At 44.4% G+C, this 17,190-nt stretch overlaps 1 protein-coding gene across 4 annotated transcripts in view; it reads left to right on the top strand.

Moving 5' to 3' along the window:
* The window catches only part of LOC311499305 (unconventional myosin-VI-like), a 114,623-nt gene extending 107,453 nt beyond the window's left edge, over positions 1-7,170 (top strand). For 3 of the 4 annotated variants that reach the window (XM_084560243.1, XM_084560242.1, XM_084560241.1), the window contains 3 exons: positions 8-34; positions 5,639-5,857; positions 6,766-7,170. In XM_084560243.1, coding sequence (XP_084416369.1) covers positions 8-34; positions 5,639-5,857; positions 6,766-6,965 — 446 coding nt within the window. In that variant the 3' untranslated portion in view covers positions 6,966-7,170. The remainder of the gene's footprint in view (positions 1-7; positions 35-5,638; positions 5,858-6,765) is intronic. The other variant, XM_084560244.1, reaches the window with a different exon arrangement.
* Positions 7,171-17,190: the final 10,020 nt, after the last annotated feature.

The following is a 17,190-nucleotide window of genomic DNA, read 5'->3' as shown; positions in this document are numbered from 1 at the left end:
CTTTCAGATCATGCGCCTCCCGTGAGAACAGCATGTAAGTGCTCCTCTAGTGTGTAACGCTACTAACCGCACAGCTCCACCTTTCTATTAACCTTACCACCCCACCCCCGCCCCAACCCTTCCCCTCCCCTCCCCCGCCAACCACCCACCCACCACCATGGCAGAGTTAGCTCCTGGTGTTAGCGGGGATCGCTGCTGGCCTCGGGTTTTGTCGCTCGCTGCTGTTCTGTGTTTGACGGGAAGCTTCCTCGTTTTGGTGGCGGTGGAGGAAGGGTAGGAGGAGGAGGTGGAAGAGGAGGTGGAGGGGGGTTTATGGGTTTCCCTGGCAACCCGCTGCCTCCATTTGAGCGTGGAGGAGATGATTTGAATGATTTTGAGGTTCGCCGGTGTTTACGGCGCCGGCAGCTCTTAACGATTTAATAAAGAACCGAGGCGTGACTCTGAGCTCCTCGGGCCGCGGTTATTGAAACTCCCACGTGGACGAATTCTCAAGGAAACAAAACATAGACGGGGCAAGTTTGACGATGAGGAAGCGTGACAGGAGGAAGAAGCCTCAGCCGACGTCGTAAAGAGTGTCGTCGCTTTACGTAACGCTTTAAAACCTAAACTGTTGCTGGCGACACGTTTGCACAACTTTGGATTACCGTAATTACACCAAAGTTTCCACTATCAGAAGAATTCCATCACTTTCTGAAAACTTGACTCTACTCCTTACAGCCAATATGGTGTAAATATGGTAATTTCACTTGTGCCTCTCCCCCAGTAGGTTATTACACACTAATAACATGCAGCAAATTGTAAATAACTGCCAGATATTTAAAGGTCCAGATATTCTGGGAAAAATGGACTTAAGCCCTCGCTTACTCACTCACAGGACATTTTCTGACCTTTTTATAGTCAGAACAAGTAAAAAAAGAAAAGTCTGGGCAGACATTTTGAGGTTTAGGTGTTAAAAGGTTACTTCATTCCCGACTTAATGAAGATTTTAGATACATAACTGCCCATTCAGCGAACTCTAACGTCTGCTGCTGCTGCTACCGGAGAGGTTTTACATTTTTAGTGGGGGCAGATGGTCGATTTATAAAATCTGTAAATTCGTCCAGAAAAAAAACTCATAAACGATAAGAAGCTGGAGCCCCGACAGTAAAAAAGATTCACTTCACCCAAATAAAACCATAACCTCTTGTTCTACTTCGTCACTGTTACGTTAATTACAATTAAATAGTTTAAATACGGTGAATACGTACTTCCTGCTCATCATCATCGTGACCGTAGGGCGCTCTAGGCTTTACTTGACTCTTGTGTTATTCAGAGTGACATAAAAAGTCGTTCTAGTGTATGAACAGCTCTATCTCCTCGTCTGTTTGAAAAGCAAACACCGCCACCGTTGCTCCATCTGGGTTCACCAGCTGCTCCAAGACACTGTCAGTGGTATGAACCAAAGTGGAGGACGGTGTCTGGGGAACACGTGTCGATCACAAAACCTCCTGTTTTATTGCGTATCCATATGTTGTTGATGGTTTCTATAGCAGTGGCGTCATAACGATCACATTAAGACGTGTTTTGAAGAAGGTTGGTGGAAAATGCCCGGCCCGTCAACTGTATACACGTCATCTGAGCATCGTGGAGTTAGCTGCTTAAACGACAGTTTTAGTGCAAGAAAACAACGAACATCCTCATCGTCTTTATCAAAACTCATGTCGGCACACGGTTTGTCCCCCGTGTTTAATTATCCAGCAACAACAGACTGTATTAGACGTGTGTTACTACTGTTACTCTTCTGACCATCACCTCATTAGGTTTAAAACTACTGTTTTTTACAACCTGGACCTTAATTCTGACATAAAATACGGTCGTTTACTCACCCATATAAGTTTTGTGTCATTTGTCAGTCGGGAGATATTTAGATCTGCGTGTATCCATATAGTGGGAGTGACTGGGGCACCGGGCACCGGGCACCTCTAAATAACGCATTATCTGCCACGAAACCCGTTCATTTCACCGATATTTTGTTATGATACGCTAGTGCTATTCCCCGTTGAGTCCAGAGTTACCTGATCTAGTTTTTTACAACATGGCTGAATACTTTTTCCGATTCTGAGGTTGTGGACGAACCATAGCAGTAGCAAATTACAGGTAAACGAGCCGAACGTCGCGCTCAGAGATGACATCATCCAGGTCAGAAGACATAATCCGGGGTCTGTAGGTCAATCCACAGACCCCGGATGATGATAACAGGTAACTCTGGACTTAACGGAGAATAGCACTAGCATATCATAACAAAATATTGGTGAAATAAACCAGTATCGCGGCAGATAATTCGTTATTTAGAGGCTGTGTTTCGGTGCCCCAGTCACTCCCACTATATGGATATACGCTGATCTAAATATCTCCCGAACGACTACAACTGGCACAAATCTCATATGGGTGAGTAAACGACCGTATTTTATGCCAGAAATAAGGTCCAGGTTGTAAAAATACAGTAGTTCCCCTTTAATGTGGTCTTTTTACAAACGATCTGATTGGCCCGGCAGATCTTTGAATCAGTTCCTAACGGAGAGAATCCAGAACAACTTTGTTCAGAAAAAAGTCGTGAACAGGGGAAGTTTGTCTGTCTGTAGTGGAATACTCTGCACAAATCTCTTCATATCTAGACGTTAACAACACATCTACCACCAGACTAAAGTGGGATCATTTTAGCTGTTTGGATGAACTGACCCTTTAAAGCTCAGTCAAACCAGAATAAATTCATCCTCTGGGCTCACTATGTGTTTGACAGCAGCGTCTCCCTCACGTCTCGGCAGTTTGAGCTCGGGTTACGGTCTACGCCTGTAACCCGTGCTCTCGGCAGCCTTGAATCCTGAACGCACCTCTCGACCTCTCATTCATTCACATCAGGCGGCTTTTGTAGCAGCGAGCCAGGAAGTACGACAAGCGGTAATCAACAACCTGAGTGAATGTGGCAGGGGGTTCAGCTCAAGTGCCTCTCTGAAGAATATTCCTCCATGTTCTGCTTCGTCCTCTGAACAAAAACGCCTGATTTTTTTTTTTTGGGTGGTGTTTTTGTTGCTGAGGATCTTTCTATTATTAATATTATTATTTCAAAAGCTGTTGGTTCTTTTTCAGCTTCTCGTCTGTTTCTGTGTTTAAAGGTGGTTTGAGGGCGCTGTGTCGTGGGCGAACAGTAAAACAATGCGTTGCTCTGAAACACAAGGTTGTCTCTTGAAGCATTTTAACAAGGTGCATACATCTCGTAATCACTCTGAGCTTCCTTGGCGTCGCTGAGGACTTTGCGTTCGCTCTGTTGCTGTTTATCCTCGACCTTCACCAAAAAGACGATGAAAACACGGCATGACATTTGAGCCGCCTTCAACGTTTTTTTGTTGCTCATGCATTATTCAACCATCTGCGTTTGCGTCACATGTTGCCGTTTTATAGTTATAGTCAATGCCTGTTCCAAACAACCCCGTCAATGGCCAGTGCTTGAGCGACACTCCAACAGCAGCAGACCAAGTTGTAGCTTTTGTCGTTGCCGTGTTGTCTGAACACATACTTTGTTGCTCTGATTAGTTGTAAGACTTTCTGATTGTGTGTAGAGGTACTTTTTTCTCGGTTGAAAGACGCCTCATAATGAAATCCAGACGGCGCGTTATCAGACTCTGATTGTGATAAGAACCGAGTCTGGAAACAAACAATTGCTTTCCTGTGATTTTAAAGCTGAACGTAAGGCGTAGTGACATCTTGAGATGAACCTCAACCTGCAGCTCAATCTCCCTTCGCCGCGTAGAGAAGCTTCTTCAGCCTCTGTAGATTTTATTTTACGCTCCAGTTTGTAGAAAAAGGCAGATGAAGTTACGTTTCATGTTTTCTCAAACGCCTACCTTGCTTCACAACTCGCTGATTTCCCCATCCCCGTCGTCAGCGCTGCTGCAGTCTCTGCTGCCCCTCCTCCAGCTCTAACAGCGAGGCTGTTCTTAAACATGGAGGCCAGGGGATGGGTTCATAATTCAGACCTGCAGGGAGCGAGCACGGCTTCATGTTTACATGTAGAGATGGGAAATCTCCCCACTGAACGGATGCTTAAAATCCCTTTCATATCTCAGCTTAGTTTGGTTTCTCATTTTATATTCCAGTGGACTCACCTGTGTATTAACAACTGCAGAAATAATATAGAAGCACTTCCAGACATCCAGCTGTGCTAATGTCCTCTATAGAGTCTGGGTTTATTGCTGGTTTAGTAGAAATCATTAGCACAGGTGTCTCAGGAAGTCTATTAATGCAGATTAATGCTGCAGTAACATCCTTTCAGTGAAGTCCGTCCTAATCTGTGGAAATTTGGCCTGAAAAATCAACAACATGAATGACTTTTGACATAAAGTTTTTACATTTAGATGCTTTCTTTCTGGTGCCACTCTCATGTCTGTAGCTGAACACCAAGCTACATCCGGCAGGCGGTTATTTTAGTCCAGAGTTAAACACTCTCCGCTCGTCCAAAGGTTACAAAAGCAACCTAGCGGCACCTCCGAAGCTCATTAATTAACACGTTTATTGTTCGTTTTTTAGGTTGCCAGGAAACTAGTTTATAAAAAAAAGAAATACCACTGCACATTTTACACTTTGTGCAGATTAAATAAACACTGTGTTGTTTATTTTTTAATTGGAGAGCCGTCATAGATACTTTTGTTATCCGAGCAGAGTCGGGCCTTATGCTAAGCTAAGATAACCAGCTGCAACTTTCTCACATTCCCCCAAAAAAATCCTTTAAACCTGTGTATTCAACACTAACTTCACATTTAATAAAAAGATCTCATTGCAACTCTACAACAATAACACAACAACATCATAATACAGAAGTGAAACCACCTTGAGAGATGGTTTAAGCTGAGGTGGTTATTGATATGACCCTGGTATCTAAAACATGTGTCTTGTAATTAAAAGGCAGTTTTGATCAACTGGTCGTATTACTGCCCTTTGCAGGATGAAATTATTTACCACAGCAAGTGTTTCTCAAGCATTAGTGTCTCCGTTTAATGCATTTCCTCCCTTTTGCCAATTAGGTTAAGTCTTTTCAATAAACACTGCAACGCGTCAACGTATCAACGCAAATTGACGGATTTATGTAGTCCAGTCTTTGTAGCCCTGAGGCAGAGTAAACGCAGACAGAACTCTGCATAAATTTAAGATTTTTGTAGACGTTTAGAGTCATCCCTTTCCCTTTAAATGATGCCAACTAAACTAAGTTAACCGTTAAGCTTCTTTCTCACGCTTGCCAAAAATATTCCTTCTGTATTCAAGACTAACATCAGATTTACTAAAAGAGAACTTTTAATATCCTAAAAAGAGTCGTGTATATATAGATTTTTCTGGACTTGTTGCTCCCAACCCAACGAACGCCAGTTTAGTTTAGTTTTATTGAAATTATTTTAGCCTCAAAATATTTTTACAGCTTAATTATGTCTTGTCATTAAAGGTCCGTAGTCTCAACACTGTCTCATGAGTTAATACACAGGTCGATAAACGGGAATAAGGACATTTCCAGTCATCTGCTTCCCCAAGCTGCATGTAAACAGAATGCCGCCTGCTGATTGGCCGGTGAAACCCGTCTCACTCTCTCATTCCTTTCCCGTCCAATCAACAGCCCAGCAGAACCCGGCCCCGCCGATCCCGGCCCGGCAGTACGAGGTGGCGATGAACCGGCAGCAGCGCTACTTCCGCATCCCGTTCATCCGGCCGACCGACCAGTACAAAGACCCCCAGAACAAGAAGAAGGGCTGGTGGTACGCCCACTTCGACGGGCCCTGGATCGCCCGGCAGATGGAGCTGCATCCAGACAAACAGCCCATCCTGCTGGTGGCAGGTGAGTTCAGCGCCTGAGGACAGAGGTGGAGGCTGGGAGGGTGGGGAAACAAAAATGTGGTCAAGGTAGAGGATGTTGACTACCAACCAAAAATCTGACTAAACCCACTGGAGTAGTCCAGATACTCAACGGCTCAGCTACAGTAGGGAGTAGTTTCAGTTTTAGGAAGTGTTCAACAACTTCTTCTTGGGTTTTATCAATACAGCAACTTCAAAACACAGGCGTTAAAGCTCCCTTAGAGATGTTCCAATGCTGAAGTGGTTATTGATGTGACCCTGGTATCTAAAAACGAATGCCTCATGATCAAAAAGCAGTTTTAACGCAGTGATGGTGTCACTGCACTTTACAGTATGACATTTTTAACACAGAGAAGTGTCTGGGTGTCTGTTTAAGGAATTTCCTCACTGTTGATGGTTGTGTTTGAGCTTTTTCAGTAAACGCTGTGGCAAATTGACGTATTTATGTCGTCCAGTCGTTGCAGCCCAAAGGCAGAGTAAATGCAGATGGACACATAGCACATGGCCGGATCAAAACCTTTAGAGAACCCTAGCATAACAACCTTTGGCGTAACCCATGACTAAATGTTTTGGGTATTTAGCCGAGCTCCTGGAGAACGGGATCAAACTGTTTCCTCTAATTCCAGGTCAGTATTTGGTCGTCAACAAACTCTAGTCATGTGAGTTTCAGGTGAACACCACCCACAGATGTTCGTAGTTAAACCTCAACTCCCCATTAGGCTTTTAGAACTGAAGACTTGGATGAAACGTCTTCAAGAATCTCTACAAGTCCAACTGTCTTTGTTTGTCCTGGATGACTGAGAACCTGCTGCCCTAACCCTAACCTAATGGTTCTCTCGAGTTCCTCATTTGCGTTTTCAGTCTACTAACAAACTGCGTCTCGTTTCTCAGGGAAGGACGACATGGAGATGTGCGAGCTGAGCCTGGAGGAGACGGGCCTGTCCAGGAAGAGGGGCGCCGAGATCCTCCCCCGGCAGTACGAGGAGATCTGGGAGCGCTGCGGCGGCATCCAGTACCTCCGCAGCGCCATCGAGAGCCGGCAGGCTCGGCCCACCTACGCCACCGCCATGCTGCAGAGCATGTTCAAGTGACGTGGGAGGCGGGGGCGTGGAGGTGGAGGGGGGGGCTCTGGGGCCTCGCGCTGCAAACAAAAGGACGAATGCACCAGCTACCTGACACAGATGGCGTCCGAGCGCACCAGGTCCTGACTGGGAGGCGTTCGGCGTGAACAACGTTTTTTTTTTTCTCTCTGCTGTCCTTTTGTTTTCGTCTTCTGTTGATTCGTTTTTGTTCTTTGCTGGCCGAGGGGGGGGGGGATGGGCGAGTGAGGGCAGTTTTTCCATTGAACCCTATGCAGGATAAAAAAAAAAAAAAAAAAAAAATCATACTAAATGATCACATCTGGTTGTTTTCCGAGTTCTCTGTAACATCTCTGCAAGTCTAACTATGAGGCCTTAATACTACTTTAACAGGGTTTAATTGCTGAAAAGTAGGACTTTTATTTTATTTAATTTCTTTGTTTGTTTGTTGGACTCTGCCTCCCCGAACCAGAAAACGTTAAATTCCTCTGTAATTATGCATTCCTGATGATTACACTGAAGTCTCACTGGTGTGTTGCTTCCATCTTAACAGCTAGCTGGTGACCCCTCAGACCTAAACCTGCTGTTTACATTGTCTTCATGTGGTTCTTACAGGGCAACAAGAAAACTTGCACAAGTAGTTCTCAGCGTGAGGCAGTGCTGCATGACTGTCAGATTATTCCACTCCTAATTAAGTCCTTTTTTTTTTTTTTTTATTTTGTCTTTCCGACCGAATGTAACTGGAGACCTCATTGATTTGTCCATGCAGTGATTCCTCTTGTTCTTCTCATTGTGTGTGTGCTTTGAATCGGTGAAGCTGATGAGAAAGGGTCCAGGAACCTTTGAGACCAAACGTCGTGAACTCCGTGATTAGTTTCTGTCAGAAAAGCAGAAAATGTGAATTAATTATGCAACAGCTGAGACGAGCAGCTCAGCCGTGTCATCTTTGAACTCCTTGAATTTGATCGTCTTTGCCAACGCAGTGATTCCCAAGGTACATCCATGTATTTTTCCACTGACAAAAAAAAAAAAAAGAAATAATAATAAATCCACCGTTTGATTCCAGGACATTTTTCTTCCTGCTGTGTGTGAGAAGCTTGTTGAGCGCGGACATTTTCTATACGGCATGTGCAGCCAACGGCGACGTTCCTGCCGCGGTGTGAAAGTTTATTTTTGAGAGAAAACGTTTTAACTCCAGTGGCTCGGACGCGCCAGGTCGTAACGAGAAGCAATAAATCGCTACGCTGAGAGAAAAGGAAAACAGGTTTTCTTGGTCGTGTACGTAAAGAAACAAAAGACAATCTGTCGTGACCTCACGCTGCGTTGTTCCTTGTTCTGTTCCCTTCGACGCTTCGCACAAGAACAAGGTGACTCAGATTGTCTGAACGCATGAAGATCTGTTGTCGCACAGAAGCTGATTCCCCTTTTATGAACGGCATTAACACGCAGGCTCAAACACAAAGCATCTGTGGCTCATAAAGATTTAGAAATTTGACTTGAAAAAAAACCTTCTTGAGTTTAATTTACAGCAATTTGTAGTTACAGCCAGTGACTGTAGTTATGGATGTGACTGAAGCTGTCAAGGTGATGTTAACTGACTTGATCCTCCTGGTTCCATTAAATTCGTTTGTTCTGGAGTCTCTCCGTTGGGAAACGTGCTCCTGCAAAGATCTGCTGGGCCAATCAGATCATTTGTGGGCGGGGCTTAACATGGTGATGGACAGAAGACCGAGTTTCCGACAGAATTTTTGTGAGGTGTCAAACTGAGACGCCACTAAGCATTCCTAGTTCCACCTTCACCACATGTGTAAAACTTTTTGTTTTGTTGTGAGATTCTTGCAAATTAGATCTGTGCAATAATGGGAAATACTGGAAGACTAACAACATAATTAAATCTGAGCCCAGTTGAGGACCATTAATACCATCAATACTCCAAGCCGCTGTCATCATGGTGGATTTTGGTTCTCAGCGTAGGAACCAAGTTGGTGGACGTTGTTTCCTGCAGGTGAATCAGTCGCTGCCATTGGTCGTTGCCTGAAAGTTGAGATTAGTTCAAATTGACCAACTTTGCTTCTTCAGTGTAGCCTGGAAGCCAGACCAACTTGGTCTGGAGTCTCTCCTTTGGGAACTGATTCTGGTCCTGCAAAAATCTGCCGGGCCAATCAGATCGTTTGGGGCGGGGGTACAACTAAATGGCTCTGATTGGTTGGAGGACTATCCAGTGGTGCATTACCATACTACACTAGGCTAACATTGTGAGTGCACTTCTACTGTATTTGTAGTTGCGACTGCGAACGTCGCTGCAAGTAACAACACGGCCGGAAAACCAAAACCAGGTCGACGTCTCAGGGCCGCTAAAGAGCTCAGCTATGTGATTAAACCGAGATCAGATCTTATCGCAACAACGACTGGAGTTTAACGCTTAAATGTTTAACGCTTAAAACGTAGATCCCATTTTTAGCAGCCGTTCTACATTTGAATGCAAATGGGCTCTTGGATTTTGCTGTGCAGTCTGAGCTGTGGGTCTGTCCCAACTTATAAGTCCTTTACAACCAAGGCTAACTCATCATTAAGTGCCGTCAACTTAAGAGCTTGGTTTTTACTTCTTTCCTTCACTGTTCTTCATTGTTCATTGTTAAGCTCTGGTTTTAGAGCTGGAGCAGTTACTTTCACTGCAGCAGAAAAGAGAGAAGACATCTGAGTCGATGGTTTGGAGGAGGCTGAAGGAGGGAAGAATGATTTAGTTGTCTGAGCACTGAGAGGTTAGGAGATGTGTTTCAGACCAATCAGATTGCATTGCTGCAACGGGTAGTTTAATTTCTGGAGAGGTGAACACTGGACTACAATGGATTCGTCTCTGGCTGCTTTCAGAGCCTCGTTTTCTCTCTGCTGGCATTTCTTCTTTGTCGTTTGTTGCTTCTCTGACGTGAAACACATGCAGAGTGAAGAACCTTTCAAATGAGATGAGTTCAGGTGAAGGAGTTTTGTTTAAATCTGATCAGAAAAAGGCTGAAAACCTTTGTGTAGAGGTGAAGCAACGAGACCCACAAAGTGTTTGTCTGCGCGTTAAAGCCGAGCGTAAAGGGGTCACGTCCAGAGCTCCGCCCATGATTCAACACTCGGCGTTCGCTTCAACGCCGCCGCGACGACCTTGAAACGTTTCCCAACAGGAAGAAACACGGAGGTGTCGTGAAGTTGCTCCGAGCCGTTTCTCGCCACGCGCTACAATCATTCCTCCGGGGAGCACTGCCTTTTGTCCGCTGTCATTTTTCTAACGCTGATCTCTCTAACGGATGAATAAATGCATTCCATGTTTCACTCACCTCTCTGCTCGTTCTTTCACGTCAGCAGCTGGAAAAAATAAAAATAACCTGAAGAACACTGGAAATAAAAGCAAAGCAAGGAACTCTTTTTCAATAGTTTGTATTTTCAGCTAAATGTTTGTGAGTCGTAACACGGAAAATAATAATCTTTTAACATTTTACATAAGAAAAGACCACCTTACAGTCGTTGGGGTTTCTCCCCGTAAGCAGCATTAAACATCAGTGACACATTATTTACACGATGAAGACATTCAGGATCTATTTGATCACTAACAGCTGATTAAACCCAAGATGTAGGAACCTGACCGTTGGTCTGTCTACTACTTTTAGTGGCTGTCCCATCAGGATCAAGCATTATCCCTTTCGTAAAAGACAAACTATAAACATCAGTCAGTTATTGAGACATATAAATAATGTTGGTCTGGCTTCCTGGTTTTAAAAATCATACAAATCAGTCTCAGCATTTCTGAAGGAGCTTTATAATTACAACGAGATAAAACCAGGTTAACACTGTCAACTGGTTATTAACCTGACTTTTCTGTGCAACTCGAAAAAAATCTAAATAATAATAATGATCCCTAGGTTTTATTAACCAAATAAATCTAACCTGAGGTGCACTTAATCCGTTGCCATAGGCCTGTTCAGACTTCAGGTCCTGAATGATCTGATCACAGGTATCCGGCTTTAGGTACATGTGTTCACACCTGGTATTAAATGAGTCCTGAGCCGCCACTTGAGATCTGATCACAGTTTGTACGCAGATTAACTTTATTTGGGGCACAGTACGGTAACGTAACAGCTGTTGTTTCAACTGCTGTTTCAGAACCATGAACAGTTGGTTGTTGACTTGGAGACATGATCCAGATTTTGGAACAAGATGGAAAGACTCTCAGAGACAAAGCTCAGATTAGAACTGAACCCTGGAAGCTTCCATCCTCAGAGAAATCAGGTCACTGCTGAGGGAAGGAAAGGAAGGAAGGAAGGAAAGAAGGAAGGAAGCTTCCATCTTCAGAGTAATGTCACTGCTGAGCTGAGTCATTATTCCACATCAACATGATTGACAAACAGTAAATCATCTCCTGAGTTGATTCTAGTTCAGATCAGTTTCTAGTTTAGTTTGGTTCTCAGCTCCAAGGCCAGAATCTTTTAAAAGGCTCTCATTACTAATGAACAGACATCACTGATTCATGTGATCATTTCTACTAGTGGTTGAATGAATGAGTTAAACTCCTCTTCCTCAGATCAGCCCTGTTGAGTAGATGGTCTTTAATGTGACCCAGGACTCATTGTGTGTTCACACTACCAAAGGAAGGAGGTCACATGTGTCCCAGACCACCTCCACATGTGGACTGACACCAGATCAGTGTTCACACCTGGACCTGTTTAACCTGGACACTAGAGACCAGATCAGTGTTCACACCTGGACCTGTTTAACCTGGACTCTAGAGACCAGATCAGTGTTCACACCTGGACTCTAGAGACCAAATTAGTGTTCACACCTGGACTCTAACCTGGACTCTAGAAACCAGATCAGTGTTCACACCTGGACACCTGAGATCAGATCCCTCCTGTTAATAACGGGTGTGAACACGTTGCATGGCTGGTGTCACTTCAGGTTTTGCGGCTGCAGTTTCACCAGTTTGTAACTTCCTGGATCAGACCATCAGACTGGGATGAGATGACATCATTAAAGTGAAAGTGCAGTCACTTAAATAATGTCTCTTTTATTTATCTAGAAGATCTGATTTTAAAATTCTGCGACGACTATCTCAGTTTTTCTCTTCCTTGTTTGGGGGGGGAGCTCTCAGATTCTCTCCTTATCACCTGCCTTCACCTGACCAACCTATTCACTACAGACACACACAGAGTCAGCAGACATGTACAAAAACAGTCCAGGGTCAATCAATATCAACCCGATCGATGCCGCAGAGCCGTCCGCCGAGCAGAGCTCCTCTGCTCTGTCAGCCGCAGACGACGGCGGCCGTCTGACAGTTTTAAAAGCGTCCTAAATGTCTCGTTTTCCCCGGAGGGAGATTGTCCTCTGATGCGAAGCCCTGAAGAGTTTGTAGGTCAGCAGCAGTTTTGTCCTGAAACCTCCTCCGCGACGCACCGTCTCGGGATTTTGAAGCCAAATCACAGAATGAAGCCTTGAAGAGTTTCTGCAGCCGGGTCCTGGTCCGTGGAGTCTGTGGGGGCATGAGACGATGTTAGAGACGCTGTCTGCAAGAAGAGGCTTCACTTAGAGAGTGCTGAACCAAAGATATGTGTCTGTATATGGGTGCAGCCGTTGACTGAGTGGACTCCATGGATTCTGTTTAGATGATCAACTACTACCAACTCACCAAACATCCACATTACACTAGTTACTCAATGCTGTCTTTTACACAGCAGACATGGTTGGACACAGGATTTTGGTTCTTCTTCTTCTTCTGGTTCTTCACTTATTTTATTTTTTGGCAGCTTTGCCGCCAGCCATCCACAATTAAAGCAGGAGAAGAAGTAGAAGAAGCAATCTGCGCCCTGAGGAAGCAGTACCAGTGCTTTTCTGTTTTGTACATTTGGCTTTCTGCTCTTCAACTGCTCTGATGTTTAGCCTCTCCAATCAACCCTAACCCTAGGCCAACAGACCGACGACTAAAATCAAGAAGTACCCATGTTCCTGTTGGGTCATGAACCTCCCTCACCGCCTGGCCGCCACTTAGACCCTAAAAGAGGATCAGCGAGGAGCAGACTAATCGGACCAAGGCTCTGGACGGTTTCAGTCCTGACATTCAGTCCTCCTCCTCCATCCTTCCATCCATCCTTTGGGAGGTTTTAATTACTCGGCTTTGAGCTCTGCGTCTGCTTGAACACACTGCAGCTTTAAACCAATTTGCGTCCCGACCGGCGGGCCGGATTACAGCCTCAATAAAATAATCACAGGAAGATAACGGCGTGCGCAGGTGTTTGTGTTTGGGCTTGGAGCTGATCTCAAACTGGGATTGGAGCACGGAGGTGGGGAGGGTTCCCCCGCGTCATCTGATAACGGCATCACCTTAATCGGCTCTAATTTGTAAAGCCTTGCTGAGTGTGCACCATCTTTTACCTTATTCTCAGGTGCCGTCCGATCCGGTGCTCTCTCTTAACTGGTCAGGCCCGGGGGAGAGGATCTGCCTTTGTGTCTGTGAAAAGAGAAAAATGAGGCAGGTGTGAAAACGAAACTGCAGCCACAGCAACTCGGCACACGTCCCGAAACGTTAAAAGAGATTCAGAGATAAAGGATCTGCAAATATGGCAAGTGTGTTAGAATACAGGAGAGGAGGAGGAGAAAGAGTCCTCTCTGCAGGAAGCCACAAGGGCAGTCAGCGGATTAATTAGACTCACATTACTCCAGTAATAATAATAAGGATGATACTTAGTGCATTTTACACAGCACCTTCCTGAACAAGGTGTGAACGAAGGAGCCGTTTAAATGCAAGGGATTAAAACAAGCAGACACAAAAAGAAAATGACCACAGTGGAACAGAGCAGATCCCAAAATAATTCAGAGAAGGTGTCATGATAAAAGGGAGGAAGACCCATTGGTCTCTGGTCACCGGCAAAAGGTCTCGGACAACAATCTAACTCATAAGCAGTAAAGGACACAAATGTGATGGTGGCCAGGTCCTGCAACGCTTCAAAAACAAGCAGTAAAATCTTAAAATGTAAAGTTTAAGTCGCGTGGTCTCCTCCCTTTCTGACACCATACATGCATGCCGTTAATCTGGAGGTGATGGATGCTGGTTGTGACCTTTATGTTGAAGTCCTGGTGTCTGGACATTACTCACTCTGATTTATTTGCTGGCAGTAAATAATAGATAATATAAACCAGAACGTGGTCCAGCCCTCTGCTCCTCCACTGGCCTTGCAGTGGTTGGCCTGAGCTTAATTACCTTAACTAGATACACCTGAGATGATGTGAGTAAAGGACGTTGTTGAAGACGACCAGTCTTCAGCAGCAGCAGCAGCAGATCACCATGTCTCATCATTTCTTTTTAAGGAAATAAACCTTTATTTCTGTAACTCAGTCATGTGTCTCCACTCTTTTGGGTGTTTTTTTTGAGACTGATGAGTGCTTTTCTTTTTCTTGGGGTTAGAATCATTATTATCCGAAGCTTAACTTGCAGTAGATGTTTTTTATTTTTTTGAGGAGATGGTAGGTCCAAGCTAATGTTGCTACATGAGGTCAATTTTCCAAATTTTATTATTTTGTGCGATAACCCTGGCACGGCCCCCGACGCGGCCGGGAAAACCGATGAAGACTAGTTGAGGTCTAGTTAGTTAGAAGTTCAGTCTCTTAGGTAGAGAGGAGACCAGGCAAGTACTGGAACAGTTTGACTGGAGAGACTCTAATTTTGTGGCGGCATTCACTGGCCTTTGTTTTTACAGTGTTCTTTGTTTAAATGGGGGGTGTTTTGAATGAGCTGACAGGAGGTATTACTGTATGTGTGAACATCATATTAAAGGTGCTTTGTGTGTTTGTGATCTTTAGTGTGTGTGGGGAAGTTGGCTCCAGTGTTTGTGCTTAATTACTTCAGCAGCAGAATCTCACCTGTAGCTTTTTTGTTTTATTTTTAATAAAATAAACCTTTATTTCTGTAACTGTGTCATGTGTCTCCACTTTATGTTGCCGCCCTTGAGCTGGGTCGTAACAGCCTGGAGGCCAGAGAGACTAGTTCTGATCTAGTGGGACGTGGTGTCGGCATTGAAAACATGTGGCCCTCTGTCCAGATACCTCTGGTATTTGTTAAGCTCTAGTAGTTTTTTTCTTCTTCAGAGTTTTGTTGTTTTTACGTTTTCACAAATTAAAAAAACTTTTTTGATCTGTAACTGATTCTGCTCGAGCAAAGATCTGCCAGGCCGATCAGATTGTTTGGGGACGGGGCTTAATGAGGTGAAGGACAGAAGAGTAACTGTGGTTGTACACGTCATCTTTTGGACATGTGAATCTTGAGAGTTCAAAGCTGGAAAGTGTTTATTAGCTGAATTGTTGGGATATTAAACGCAGGAGATGAACCACGTGACGACGTGGACTATTGATAAAGACGATGAAGATATTCACTGTTTTCTTGGAATATAGTTGTCGTTCAAGCAGCTGCTGCTCTGGACAAATTCCAAATCCTGTCTCATCCTAATTAACCTGAACTTCTTCCACCTACAAAATTTTAGTTTGGGAAACTTCATCCGGAGTCTCTCCACTGGCAACCGATTCTGCTCCAGCAAAAATCTAGAGGCTATGAAGGCAAACAGCTAGCAAGCTAACAACTGAAAGTAGGAAATGCAAAGGTTAAATGAAACGAGGCCTCCACCATTTCTAAACATTTCACTAAATTCACCGTGCTGATAGCGACCTGGCACTTCGGGTGAACCCAGATGGAGTAGTGGCATTGTTGGCGGGATTTTCTTCTTCCAAACGGAAGAAGAGCTAGCTCCGTCCGAACACTGGCAATATTTTTCATTCAATATACAAGAGGGTTGCCTAGGCAACCAGAGCACAGAACATCCACTAGAGACCAACTGTCAACTGCTACCAAGAGACGGACAACAAGATAATTGGTTTAAATGTGCAGGTTTTAAAAAACAACAACATGACCCGGAGTACCAGGGGCACACGGAGAGCAAGGTGAAACTTAAACTACTACTATGGACAAAAAAGCCTGTCTTCTTCTCTGGGATTTATTTATTTATCTTTTTTTTTAAGGACTGGTTTGATTAACAAGCCTTTAAATTGCGTCTCCCCACCTGCTCACTGCGCCGTCAAGCTGCCGACTGAGATTAAAAGGAGCATGCAGCTCCACGGTATTAACCTGCCGGGCTGCGCTCAGTGTTTACTGACGTTTTCTGACTCTCTGGCCCGTCGCTGGCCGGTCTGGAGGCTGGATTAGACCAAACTGGGTTCAGTGTTAATGAAATGTGGCAAATCCAAGACAACTGCAAACCCCCTCCACCTCCCCTCCCCCCACCCACATCCCTCCTTATCCTCCTCCTCCTCGGAACGTCTTCCATCCCCCAGACGAGAGGACACCAGCTTCAGCTTTCTTCCCTCTGCTGTTCCTTCGTGATCAAATATTCATGTGGAACAAAACCACTGTGGCTCCAATTTGGAGAAAAATGACTTCAGAGTCTCCAGCTCCACATGCAAATGAAGACATTCAGTTCATCGACTAAATGTCAGTATTGAAATGTCTGGTGCTGCTGCGGGTGATTGCAAATCATTCACTTGTCATTTGTGGCCGGAAGGATGTTTAGCTGCCATCTTTATTTAGAATATAGCGCTCTAGTTTTATATTTACCTATTTAAAACTACTTTGTCATGTTACTTTTGGTGCTCTGCAATCTTTCAAAGGGCCCTTCTGGCCGCTGCAGGTTGTGTTTGCAACCATCAATCAGAAGAAGTGAAAAGCACTGATGTAATCACTTGAATTAAATCCTAAATATCGTGTCTGATATTAGTCTACTAGCAGTTTAGGACGTTTACGTTGTCGAGAAAGCTCAACGCAATGCATTTCAAGAAACCACATGCAAATAGACAAAATACAAGTAAGAAAACGTCTATGACTTTGATTCAATTCCCTCAAATACAGACACTTAAAAAGTATTTGATCACTTTAGAATTTTCTAGAGGTGCTCCTCAAGGATCCAATCAGAGTCCATGTGTTCAGAAGTGTTTCCATCAATGTAATGAGACTCAGGTGTGGTTCAGTTCCTGGTTTAGTTTCAATAAATCAGGGATTTGTCTCAGTCTGATCTTCACAACACATGTTTGTGGACAAAGGAGCTTTCTGAGGAGCTCAGAGAAAGAGTTGTTGTTGCTCATCAGGCTGGAAAAGGTTCCAGAGCCATCTCTAAATAGTTTGGAACCCACAAATAATCCAGTCAGACAGATTGAAGACGAC

Source organism: Chelon labrosus, assembly GCF_963514085.1.
Source record: "Chelon labrosus genome assembly, chromosome: 14".
Classification (NCBI taxonomy): Eukaryota; Metazoa; Chordata; class Actinopteri; order Mugiliformes; family Mugilidae; genus Chelon; species Chelon labrosus.
The sequence above is the reverse complement of the archived record's forward strand: the minus strand, read 5'-3'. Positions and strand labels throughout refer to the sequence as shown.